Below are 12,575 nucleotides of genomic sequence, written 5' to 3' on the forward strand. Positions count from 1 at the left end.
TTGCCATCGCTTCTATCCCGCTTTGCCATTCGGTGCACGACGCCCATATCGTCGAAGTACTGAAACTTGGTCGGATCGCCAGCGGGGCAGCACAAGCGGAGAGAACTGCTCGTGAGCTGCATGGCATATCGCTCAGCACAGTCATATATCAGCGCCGGTTCCGACCGTGCGTCCAGACAAATAGCGTGCTGGAAGCGATGGATGTCATTAAGGCGGTGGAACCACGTGATCCAAGGATACGGTGCCGTGGTAATCAGCTTGAAGGGTCCGTTGGACATGAGTGAAGTGATGAACGCTCGGCGAATAGTTCTTTCGGCGCTCGAACTCGGTGACTCGTTCCGACTCCGCCGCCCAGACGCGGTCGGCAGCGCGCCAGCCAGCGACAAGTGAGATGGCGTTGCAGACGGCAGAACGGAGACAGAGGATGGTGTTGTCTTGAAACGGTACGGGCTGAGACCTGGTGAAATACCGCGATGCCAAGGGAGAGACGTTGCGAGACATAGCGTAGTTAACGCGCTTCTTCTTGCCCCTATTCTGGCTACGCCAGTTGTCGATGGCCAGGATTGCGTCCATACGTGTCGAGGAGTCTCACCCGAAGGCAGAGTTGAAGCCCCGGCGGGCGTCCTCGTTCTCGGAGGGCACACGATCGAACGTCATCGTGTAGAGCAGGATAAGGTACTTATCCTGGCTCCCCTCCCCGACGGCGTAATAGCACCCCTGGGCTTCGCCGTTGCTACCGTCGGAGCACCAAACCAGCTCGACGACCCAATCGGGGTCGTCGCAGCAGTGGTACTCTCTCTCGTCGCCGTGACTCTCGGTGAGCCCGAGCCGGAAGCACCGGTCGGCAGTGGACCAAGCTTTCCGGGACAAACGAGCCGCGACGAATGCCAGCACATGGGGCCCGAAGAGAAGTCGGGCCCCGGCGGCAGAGACGGCCGCCACGACGGGTGCACGATTACCGACCTCTTTGTATCTAATGCGGAAGGATCCATCTCCTACCTGATACCTAACCGCGGATACATCGGAGCGTCCGGCGTGCTCCCAAAGGGTTGAGAGGTGTTCAGCACTCCTTGAGTCTTCGAAGTCAATGAACGCTCGGTTGACGCGGTGGGACGCCCTTTCACGGACCTCCTCCCCGTTCTCGCGCCACAGGCCCGCCGAACGACGGGCCGCCTTGGTGGCGATCGCTCGACGAGGGACCTTCCCGCCAGTGGAAGCCCTCGCCGTCTGCTTGGTCCGAGCCATGTCGCACAGAGAGTACCGCCCGAAGGACCACAGACCTCTCGTGCGTGGCTCGGAACGCGGCGCGTTTCAACGAAGTCCCGAAACGGGAACAACGAGAAACGGAGGCTCAGGCGACGCGGAGACCACGCGGCCTGAGGCTCAGACGGCGTCGGACGATTAACGGCCGGAGGCCCGGGAGACGCGGAGACCACGCGACCCGGGGCTACGGTGACGCTAGACGTAAAAACCACAAGTTCGGGCGACGCGGAGACCACACCGCCCGAAGTTGAGGCTGAAGTGCCGGGGGCGGCGCGAGAAAGAAACGATGCGAGCGTAGTCGGCGCAAGATGGCGGTGGAGCGGATGAAATAGAAGGGAGCTAGGTTCGGTGGAAGGTGGAGAGACAGTGGCCGGGGGGGCCAGAGCGGTCACGCGAGGAAGCGGGGCCAGTATATTTACGTGCAACGGCAGCCCCGTGGTCTGCCCTGACGAGGGGGTCGTGTGAGATATTTTTAGGGAAAAATTGCATTTTACTGTAGAGGGAGATTTTATTCTGTAGTCCGAGATTTTATTTGAATTTTAGAGAAGCGCACGCGTACGGCCCGGCGGAATCCGGGCCGGACGCGTGGACGCTTCTGGAAGGAATTTCGTAGAAATAAAAGAGAGAGGGTGACGGGCGCTGCGGGGAAGGGGGGACAACACTCGGCCAACCCTCACGACGGAACGGCACACTCCCCAAAACCGCCTCCCCCACTTCACCACCAACAACCTCTAAGCCAGGTAGCTTTGCGGCTATTGGCCTCGTGAGTGCGATAGCACTCAAAGATGACGCCATGACGTGTTTTTGGCAAATCATTCTTTTTTTTGAGAAAGTCAAAACAAAAAATGGATTTAGTTTTTTCCTGTACAGTAACTGTTGCACCAATAAGAGATTTCAGCCAGCCACCGCGTGTGGCATACCACAGGGCAAAGCCTGCGAAAGATACTTTGCATGGGCAAGCAGGGTTATTGCTGTACCCAAAGCACGGTACTTGATCTTCGGTGGGGAGTGCTTGTAGTTCTGGCCAAACAAACGAGTGGGTTCCGAGGTCGTTTGAGCAAAATTAGAACGAAGTGTGTGCTGCTCATGTCATCCTGAAGTGCATTCAATGCCGAATCTCTACAGTGAGATTGCCATTTCATTTGCAGCAGAGGAAGCTGTTGACGAAGCGGTTGCGTCTGATCTGGGAGGGATTTTTGTTCCGCCAGTAGCGGGTGCTCCTCCGCACTTGCCGCATATAGTCTGATCTCGCTGAAGTCAAGCTTGTTTTTGGTAGTTCATCACAGCTAATCGAAGTACCCATACCCTCTTTCACCGTAGAGAGTACTCGTCGTTCACAAAGCTAACAACAGTTCGTGGCGGTCGATCGTCTTTCCGGCTCCTCATGCCGCCACTTGACGACCCATTGGCACGCCTGCATGGTCGTGTAGCTTTCGACAACGCTGTGCGGGACAGGCATAGCACATCAAACATGCCTTTCTCATGGCCCAACTTCGTTGCCAAGAAGTTTGGTACGTCTCAAATGACCTTTTTCTGTGATCTATATAAACGCCACACGTAGCACTCTGTCGGATAACACTCCTCGAATCTAACATTTGGTTATTTGCCCCCCTTTCTTCTATATCACTACGGACATTAAACGCAATTCTTCGAAACCTTGTCCTCGAAAACGCTGCTTCAGATCTTTATGGATTATTCGAAGCAACCCGGGCCCTGGGAGGGATCGATCAAGTCACCGAAAGGCGCCAGTTTGCATTGATACGGGATTTTTTGGCTCTCCCGGCTTCGGCAGTTGGGTACGCTCCTATTATGCGAAACAACTACGAGCGCTACTGCAACGATTTCGACGACGTTCTAGTATCACTTCTAGAAACAACATATGCCCAGATAAGTCTTTTAAGTCCTAGTCATAGATGGTTTTTGGAGCGGTGTGAACAAAGCCTGCTACCGTCTGGCTTCTCGAGTGCCTTAAGAGACAGAGCAAATACCTTCAAACAGTCAAAGAGCGTCGACCCAGACGCACAAGAAGAACAAACTTTCCTGCGCTTCCCAGAAACTACGCAAGCAGTGATCCGAGCCCGTCTGAGCGAGAACTCTCTGGAGCCTGCTCAAGCAAATCATCCGCTTTTTCAATCTAAGGAACCTCCTCTGGTTCTCGTAGACCTTCGCAATCATATAATCCGGATGTGGTACCGGGACACCCGTGCAAGAATGGGAGTAGCAAGCGCATTAGCAGATGTGCCGAAACGTTTCCGTATGCTAGGATGTCGAATTTTCACTCACTTAGAATGCACGGGGATAATTAATTTCGGAGCAATTCCTCTGACATCAGCCGTTGGTTCTCAGAGAGGGAACAAAGCTGCATGCAAAACTGTTGCTATCGTTGGGGCTGGGATGGCAGGTTTAGTAACAGCACGGCAGTTACAGGCATTTGGATTTCAAGTGAGAATATTTGAAGCCCGAAAGCGCCCGGGAGGCCGTGTGCATGCCGAGAGGGACAAGTTCTCCGTAAGCGTCGACATGGGTGCTATGCTTATTACTGGGATCCTTCAAAATCCTGTCGCAGTTCTCGCCCACCAAACAGATTCCCCATTGCATTTCCTGGATTCCGAGTGTCCTCTTTTTGATATCGACGGTAGCTGGGTTCCCAAAGAGACTGATGCATGGGCCGAGAGGGAGTTCAATCGTATTTTAGATGACACAGGTCGTTTCAGGGACAAAGAGGGTTGCTCTGAGGTAGCTAAGAGACTGTCATTGGGTGAAGCCTTTCAAATGGCGTTAGAAAAGCGAGTTCGTCGCAGAAAGGCCAGAGTGAGGGCTGCGAACGGCGAAGGGGATCGGGGTGCATTAAGGACCTTGCACAGAAAGACAGCACGTCGTTGTGATAGTAGTGGTGAGGAGGATGACAGTGAATACTTGAATATTCCATTGAACAATTCAAGAGATCCAGCAAACTTACTAGTATCTAATAGTGTACCAACCCACCACGCGGATGGTGGTTCAAGTTGTTTGGGGGTAATTGAGCCGCCAAAGAACTCAGAGCGGCCAAGAAAGAGGTCGAAAGTGGTTAATGGTAATGCCAAATCGCAGGTTGGGCGCCCCGCGGTGGAAGCACGAGCACCATTTCGAAATGGGCATTCTGAGAAAAAGTTCCAGTCAATGGACGAGAAGGTGGCATGTCGCCTTTTACGGTGGCACATAGCAAACCTCGAGTACGGATGTGCCGCAGACATAAGCAAAGTGAGTTTGTTACACTGGGATCAGGATGATCCATACGGGTTTTCAGGTGAACACGTTCTCTTAAAGCAAGGTTATGATCCACTCATTAATGGTTTGGTCGACGGGCTTGGGGATATGCTGGAGTTGAGATCAGAGGTATCAGCAATTGATTACTCTGAAGAGAACGGATCTGTACTGGTTGAAGTGGAAAACCATCGTGGTTACGTTGAAGAACATGAATTTGATTTTGTCGTGGTTACCGTGCCATTAGGGGTACTCAAGAAACGTACTATCGAATTTAGACCAACCCTTCCCTCAAAGAAACTCGCAGCTATCAATCGCCTTGGTTTCGGAGGTCTCATGAAGGTAGCGATGGAATTCAACAGCCAGTTCTGGGTGAAGCATGACATGTTCGGGGCACTGCGAGAAACGGTAGAGAAGAGAGGAGAGTTTTATTTCTTTTGGAACTTGGCTCCATGTACGAAGAAACCGGTATTAATGACCCTTGTAGTTGAACCTTGTGTACAGGCAATGGAAAGTCTGTCAGACCACGAGATTGTTGATAGAGCTGTCCGAGTCCTGCGGCGATGCTATCCCGACGCTCCTAACCCAAAAGCATTCTCAGTTTCACGTTGGTCTAAGGATGAGTTTTCAGGGGGAGTGTACACTAACATTCCAGTAGGATCAAGTGGTGCTGATTATGACATTATTGAAGCTCCTGTAGACCGGCGAGTGTTCTTTGGTGGCGAACATACTACTCGGCAATATCCAACTACATGCGCGTCCGCAATCATCAGTGGGCTTCGCGAAGCATACAGAATTGTAGAAGAAAATGAGTTGACTGAGGTTTTTGCTGCCCTTCATCTCCAATCCCTTCGAGAAAGCGGACTGACCGCAACATAGAGAACTGTTGAGGTCACTGGCATGGTTGAAGGGGAAGAGCCAATAAAATAGCTTAGTCTGAGGCGTCCAATTCGACTTTCGGCAGAAGAGCTTGGCTGAGAACGGCAAGATACAGCTAAATATATCTTGAGAATCGATGATATGTCTCTTCTAGAACGTGTCATGCTATTTTCACTTGCGAAGCATACTAATGACCAGAAGGAGCATATTGGCTTCGCTATAATATTGGCGAGTTACTATTTCAGTCATTCACCATAAATCAGCCTAAGTCACGTAACAGTAAACCAGCCTGACTTTTCTTGACTCTGACAAAGACAAAACCGACTCAACATAAGCTTCTCATGTAAACACTCACGTTCCGGGGAGCGTTGGGCAACGCTGCCCTCAGAAGACGATTCATGATATCATGTTGGTTTTGATTATCAAAGCCCTTAACTTAAACTGTTGAAACACACAAACACCACACCTAATCTGTAAGATATCCGCCCCCATACGTGAAAGACAGATGCCCACCTTTGACCCTCAAGTGAGGTTAAGATGCACTGCGGGCACACTGGGGTAAAGACTATTGGGGGAATCCACAGGACCCACAAGAAGTTAGTTCAATAGAGAAGTGAAGGAAATCGACACAGCTCCATGGCTCTTCTCCACAGTTCTCCTTTGGTGCGACTGGAAGAGATTCAACATTAGAGATGGAAATATCCCCTTTCATATGTTCGATTGGACTCCAGGTGGTCTCACTATCGAAGTCATAATGTTGGCCTATAGATTGTTAAAAGGAGTAGCATATCCTTCCAAAATGAATTCACCCATTTACTATACAATAGTGGACAAAACTGGGCGGAGGAGGCATAATCTTGCCAAATGGAAAAAATCCTATCTTTGATGTACCTGTTTCTGTACTTTTTGGTTCTTAACGCGAATTCTTCTATAATGTTTGATGAAATGTAGAAAAGTGGTCCTCTCTTCAAGTAGATCTCGCCGAAGCTACCATACACTGTTAGAGCAACAGCTGCGGGTGGTGGCCAATCATGTGACAAACGTGAAGTCCACCTGTGGATTGCTATCCTAGGGTGTGAGAACTAAAATTGGTGCTAATATCCGAGGAATAATATGCTCAGATTCATCACCCCTGGCGGTCGGCGGGGTGAGTAGACATCAGTCTCAGGTATTGACTTACACAAATGTATTCTAAAATTGATGTTCACGATACTTGAGCACTAGGGCAGGGTGCGATATCAGATTCATGGGAAGAAGGCGTAGGCGTAGAGGATGTTTTCTTTCTACGGCGCCAGGGTCGGTTCAATTGTGTATATGACTTGTTCCGAAGAGTACTGGAATAGCACTGGAAAAGTGTTTATGGTGGGACAAGAAAAAGTAGGCTGCGGCCCATAAATCCAATAAACTGTCCAGCATTGTTCTACATGCAGTGGAGGTCTGGCACAATGATCGCCACTGCATTACGGGCGACCTTTGCGATCATCGCATAAATATTCCAAACATGGCTACACGAAATCATGTTTTGGTCTTTCTCTGCATGAGCGTCATCGTCTGGAAGCATGGAATCGCTAGATCTATCGACGACCAACAGCCCGAGGAGATATCATCAGTCAATTGTGGAAAGCTGCTCATTGGTTTGATGAGCTACTGCGCCGATACCAAGCATTCTAATGTTGAACATTGCTGTGAGGCGCTACGGTCATGGAACATTGGGATGTGCTGGTGTGAGAGCAATGCATTCAACGCTGCTTGCAATCTTGCCATGGACTATTACGCATTTCAATTTCGTACATCAGCCTGCCATATGAATGAATACTTTCATCCCGATATCAAACTTCCGACTTCCGGGCGTGGAATCATATCCAGTACTTGTCCGATATTTAATTCACTACCGCCATCAGACAGGTCGGAGAACTGTGACCCTGCCTCTACTCCCGAGCGTCTTCGAAAACAAAGACTGGAATTTATACATCGCTTTGTCGAGGAGGATGTCGAGTTCGAAAATGACCTTACTGCGTGGTCGGAGAGAATCGATTCTATACTCTCGCCTGGTGCTCGACTTTTTTCAATCGGCATATCCTTTCATTTTCCACGACGAAACATCAAGCAGTATCTTCTCTGGAGAAGCTCGCTGTTGAAAGGCCCGCTTTGGAAGAGCAGAATAGACTTGAGCACAATTTTTTGGAGAACGCCGAATTCCGTTAGTTATGCTGCTCACCATTCTGCTGGGCATTTTTCCTTTTCCAAAATTGAGTTCGTAGTTTTCGAGGGCTGTACCCCGAGAATTACAGAAATTTACTCCCAGGAGGAAGAGGCAGTCCATCTATACAGACAGTTTGTATACTTTGAGCCTGCAAACAGGCATTTTTGGAATAGCTTACGTTCCCCAGATGCCTTATGTATGGATGTTCATCGCCTCTGTCCAGGGGGTCTATTTCCTTTCCACAACATATCAAGCTGCTCGGCATTTTACAGTAGCAAAATCGCTGATAAGCATGTAACATGCACACGCAGCGCAGCGAAGCGGTCCGTTCTTGGGATACATGGGGATACAGTTTCCTGTAGGAGCATGTTTTTGGATTTGGCGCAAGTTGAGCCAAGCTTCTGTCGTTTTTTAGGGAGTTTAGGAATGGGGATGTGTCGAAGCTCGGGATGTCTACCTCACAATTATAATGACGTTTTCAGCGAAGAGAATCCCAGGTTTGAATCTTCGGGGGGTTATTCATGTTCCAATCAAGTTTGCCTTGAGGAGTGGCCTCAAGGTACGGATTAAGCTGAACGGAATGACTGCCATGAGTGGCATCAGAGGAGGAAGAACCATTTCTTAACCGTACGGCATGCATACAGTACCCAAGGTACAGTACTACATTTTCAATTTGCACACACACCCTGCATGCGTGTACCACGGCCTGGCCTTTCGAGTTTTAACAATTTGACGGAACCCTGTTTCGGGACTGCTGTGAAAGCCTGGGCCGTATTTTGCAGGTTGCGATCGTGCAAACGCTATGTTGCAAATGAATGTTTAAATGGCATGTTGAAACAAGGCCCGCTAATATTATTGGCAGCGCTTCCTCAAAACAGATAATTCTCGAGCTATTTTTATGGTTGCAGAAGTTTCCAAACGCAAGAGCATGCGCTTTTCTTGAAGGCTTTTCTTCGTTGGAGACAAGCGTGTAGGCTTGATCGCCGTGAGGGAAGGATCGCTTACTAAACTAGATCAGGAGCAACCTTCTTGTTCTTGAAGTGTCAATGGGATGATGAAGCAAAACACGGGGCCAATAGAGTCGCCGAAGCCAACTTTTTGAGCATACTGTGCATGCGATAGCTGTGTCATTCTTACACACAGCAGAGGCAAGTAGGAAGGGCTGTCTCCTCTAACCAACCCGACAGAATGTCGACTGTAGTTTATGCGAGGTTCGGACACCACGTAGTGGAGTGCTAACTGTCGATGGAATTTTCAACAGGGCGATTGTAGAACCATCAGTTATGGCTGGTCCAGCATGGTGCCTGATATCCTTGATCGCACGCCTCCCCGCCCTTCCGTGCAGGCCTCTCTACCCCTTCCCCGAGTACCTTGCAATCATGATAGCCGGAACAAGTGATAATGGAAGATCTGCCATCCAATAATATTTTTGAATGGATGTCTAGAGCACACTGGACTCATCAAGGCATTTTAGATTTCAGTCGTTTTTTTTTTTTGGTGTGACCAGTTAGCTAACCAGTCGGCCTCTAGTCAGTTGGCCTATAGCTCTTCGCCGAAACGGCCCTCTTCGCCGAAACGGCGATACTTCCGGCACCAAAATACTACATGGCACTCTCTGACGTTCATGTGTTGGTGGGTGTGACTGGGTCAGTTGCAGCGATTCGTGCTCCTCACCTGGTGTCGGCGTTGCGAGAACTTGGGGCTGAGGTGCGAGTTATTGTTAGTGAAGCGGCGAGAGTGTTTCTAGAGAAGGAACGCAAGCTCGAAGGCCGCGTGTATTCTGATGATGATGAATGGAAAAACTGGGGCAAACTGGGTGACCCAGTGCTGCACATCGAGCTACGAAGGTGGGCGGATTTATTAATCATCGCGCCGTTGTCTGCAAATACTCTTGCGAAGCTGGCTGGTGGCTTGTGTGACAATCTATTGACTTGCGTGTCCCGTGCTTGGAGAATTGGGGAGGGAGGCGCAGGGCCTATGATCGTGGCGCCGGCCATGAACTCTGAAATGTGGTTGCATCCCGTCACCGCGGTCCAGATAAGAAAAGTAACAGAATGGGGCGTCACTGTGATACCACCCGTGGAGAAAAAGCTTGCCTGTGGAGATATTGGTGTCGGGGGGATGGAGGCTCCTGAGCTCATTGCGGATGTAGTTGTTCGGATCGCTAGAGACATAAAAAAATAAGGACTGCTCTAACGTGGAAATGGATCATACTCCGCGGAAATTTAGAGTTAGTACCGTCAAGAGTTTCCCCTTCGATACTATTTACAAGAAGCATCCACTGTGCAACAAAAACTGTACCATGAAGCAATGACGAAAGCTTCTACGTCTACGATTCTAGACCCACCTTGAATGGTACTGTACACTGCTGTTTCTTTCCATATCCGATGTCTACAGAATGTCAGGCTGGCTGTCATATCGCTGCCTGCTGAGACCACCGGATACAATTGCAGAGATGGGGGACTGAAATGGTACGCCGTGGACTTCTTATTTGCCCGACGAAGCAGAATTCGTCGGTGGTTTTGGTATCAAAAGGCATACGTCGGCAAAACAACTGGCAGTAGTTCGTTAGTAGAGATGCCGTAGCTTTGGCATCACAAGGGCACTTGGTGAGATATCTTGAAAGCCGCTGGCAGGGTCAAAGAATTCAGTTCCTGTGCTATTCGGCGGTAGCCCTCGACTCCTCCGGTCTTCCGCTGCCCGTCTTTCGAGAGCCAGCGCCTCTTCAGTTCTACCTTGCCGCCGGATGGCCTCAGCGAGACCCTCCATCAACCAAACGTCAAGATCGAGACAATGCTGAACGGGGATTCCTGTCCATTCCTTCGAGCCCCATTTTCCGACCGTTTCCAGGGCCGTCCCATATTGGCGCTCAGCTTCCGCATAGTTCTCCTCAGCCATAGAGACCATGGCGCAAACTCCCAACGCATCTGCATAAATGGGCATTCCTGTGTACCTCATAACGTTCAGTGTATCGAGCAGTCTGTTGGCCACTGATTTGGCCTTATCCAAGCTGTCACCTTCTAGATAGGTGGTCACCAGGTTAGACATGGCATTAATGGCAAATGTGGACCGGCCAAGCCCGGCCTCAGACAGAATTCTCAATGCCTGGACACAGTAGGCACTTGCTTGCTTGAAGCGACGGGACGAGAGTCTCAAATTTGATAAGAGCAACAAGACAAGCACTCTATCAACAACACCGGCGGATGCTGTTGTGCGGCAGTGGGGGGAGGAGTCGCACATGAGTTTACGGGCTTCTAAGAGTGGCTTTTCCGCATCATCCGTCTTGAGCTGATCGAAGTAGGCTTCGCTGAGGGCAAGGTGCAGGCGAGCCTTATGAGACTTGTCACATTCATCATTTCCGCTAGCATTAGAAGAGGAGGCGGCGTCAAGACCGGCACCATCGTCACCGAACGACAAAAAGATGTTTTCCGTCGAGGTTTCGTCCTCCAGTAGCGCCTTGCGCAAGACGCGTTCTCTATTGCCTGCACTGACGCAGTAGCGCATAACAGTAATTCCTGCTGATAAGAACTCGCGAAGCTCTGCTTGGCGACCTGTGAGAAGGTATTCTGAGAATTCCATATTCTGGCGCTCAGCATCGTACAAGGCCATGGCTTCCTCCCGGAGCCAGCCGACTTTGTGAATGTTGTCATCCTGCAAGCGTGACAGTTGAGTGCGATAATGGTCGATGAAACGAGCTTGCGAGGTATCTGTCGTACCACTCGTCATGGTGTCTTCCATGACAGTGGGGTCCTCGTAGAGGAAAAGCCTTGCGGCTTCGTTGAGTTCGTAGCGACCCTTGTCTGTAGTGATGAAATTAGTTTGAATCATGTTTTCCAACATGCCTTGCATGGAAACAAGCTGTGTCTCCTCCAAACCAGCGACAGCGACGGCGGCGCGAAGATTGAAAGTGCGTGGGAAGATGACAAAGTGGCGCAAAGCGTCCTTCATCGAGGGAGTCATATTCATGTACTTTGTTCGGAGGTTATCGAAAACAATCTGTTTGATGCCAGTCATGCGTCGTAGTTCGTTCTCCCTGTCTAGAACATCTTTCAAATTGATTGGGGCCTTCGCGTATTCTTTCGCAGCGACAAGAGCGGAGTTGACGAAGACGTCCGTAGCCTGCTCCTCGTCCTCTTCTTTCGGCTGAGAAAAGCCAAACGAAAAGGACATGTCTAGGGGCTGCGAGGAGGACGGCATACAGAGAGTGGCGTCGACCTCTTCAACCGGCGGGAGGATTGAATGATGCTGGGAGTCGGACATGCAGGTGTCTCGAAAGAGGGAGGAGCGCGCAGAAGGGTCGTCCGAAATGGCGTCGGAGTGTTTGTCAGTAGTGGTAGTTGTCAACGCAGAGAGAGCACTCGGGGTGGTTGTGGCCGCGGAAGAGGAGGCGCATGTGCTCGGGACAGGCCCGAGACTGCCGCCAGCGGTGGCGAGGAGATCTAAAGGATTTTGAGAAAAGCCTGGAAGGAGCTGCGGAGCTGGTGGGATGGAAAGCGGGAGCGTGGCTGTTGAGGTAGAAGCGGCGATAGTAGTCCCCCAAAGCGAGTTGTGGTTGTTGTGTGATGAATGCATAGAAGTGGCGGCAGACACGGGCGGGGTGGAAGAGAGCGGGATGGATGCTGCGACTGAAGCGGCGGTAACCGCGGCCGCAGCTGCATTGGCTTGCTTGCGGGCAGCATTGCGACGCCTGTGGTACGACTTGTTCTGACGAGCTCGCCTCTTCTCGATGGAGATCTTCAGCTTGCGCTCCTTATCTGTAAGCTCCTCGTCCGGGCGGTCGAAGACGTATGTAGCCGGACGGCCGGGGCGACGCGGAGCGCGGGTGGTGCGCGAGGTGGCGGCGGGCGGGTGCTGCGGAGGCGCGGCAGCCGCCGTGGAGAGATGGGAGTCGCTGTGCATCATGACAGGCTTGAAGCGAGTCGCGACAAGAGAAAGAAAGGGAGGGGATGGGAGGGGGGAGAGGGTGTGTTTGTTAGAGAGAGTGTGA

The 12,575-nt window shown here is 50.9% G+C and overlaps 4 protein-coding genes; 2 read left to right on the forward strand and 2 right to left on the reverse strand.

Annotated features, from left to right (window-relative positions):
* Positions 1 to 588: 588 nt before the first annotated feature.
* Positions 589 to 1,245, reverse strand: CHC_T00003168001 (hypothetical protein). Its single transcript, XM_005714294.1, has one exon. The coding sequence runs from the start codon at positions 1,243 to 1,245 to the stop codon at positions 589 to 591; it is 657 nt and encodes a 218-aa protein (XP_005714351.1).
* Positions 1,246 to 3,072: 1,827 nt separating this feature from the next.
* CHC_T00010075001 (Histone demethylases (LSD1 homologs)) lies at positions 3,073 to 5,385 on the forward strand. Its single transcript, XM_005714295.1, has one exon. The coding sequence runs from the start codon at positions 3,073 to 3,075 to the stop codon at positions 5,383 to 5,385; it is 2,313 nt and encodes a 770-aa protein (XP_005714352.1).
* Positions 5,386 to 9,193: 3,808 nt separating this feature from the next.
* On the forward strand, positions 9,194 to 9,772 carry CHC_T00003170001 (hypothetical protein). The gene has a single exon (XM_005714296.1). The coding sequence runs from the start codon at positions 9,194 to 9,196 to the stop codon at positions 9,770 to 9,772; it is 579 nt and encodes a 192-aa protein (XP_005714353.1).
* Positions 9,773 to 9,779: 7 nt separating this feature from the next.
* CHC_T00003171001 (hypothetical protein) lies at positions 9,780 to 12,160 on the reverse strand. XM_005714297.1 is given in 2 exon segments: positions 9,780 to 10,156; positions 10,157 to 12,160. 1 exon segment carries the CDS (start codon positions 12,158 to 12,160, stop codon positions 10,157 to 10,159), a length of 2,004 nt encoding a protein of 667 aa, XP_005714354.1. The 3' UTR covers positions 9,780 to 10,156.
* Between the last annotated feature and the right edge of the window lie 415 nt (positions 12,161 to 12,575).

Source organism: Chondrus crispus, genomic scaffold (genome assembly GCF_000350225.1).
Source record: "Chondrus crispus Stackhouse genomic scaffold, scaffold_178, whole genome shotgun sequence".
Taxonomy (NCBI): Eukaryota; Rhodophyta; class Florideophyceae; order Gigartinales; family Gigartinaceae; genus Chondrus; species Chondrus crispus.

Bases quoted from the DNA above. Each gene is read 5' to 3' on its own strand.
- CHC_T00003170001 (XM_005714296.1), top strand. From the start codon at position 9,194: ATGGCACTCTCTGACGTTCATGTGTTGGTGGGTGTGACTGGGTCAGTT.
- CHC_T00003168001 (XM_005714294.1), bottom strand. From the start codon at position 1,245: ATGGCTCGGACCAAGCAGACGGCGAGGGCTTCCACTGGCGGGAAGGTC.
- CHC_T00010075001 (XM_005714295.1), top strand. From the start codon at position 3,073: ATGCGAAACAACTACGAGCGCTACTGCAACGATTTCGACGACGTTCTA.
- CHC_T00003171001 (XM_005714297.1), bottom strand. From the start codon at position 12,160: ATGCATTCATCACACAACAACCACAACTCGCTTTGGGGGACTACTATC.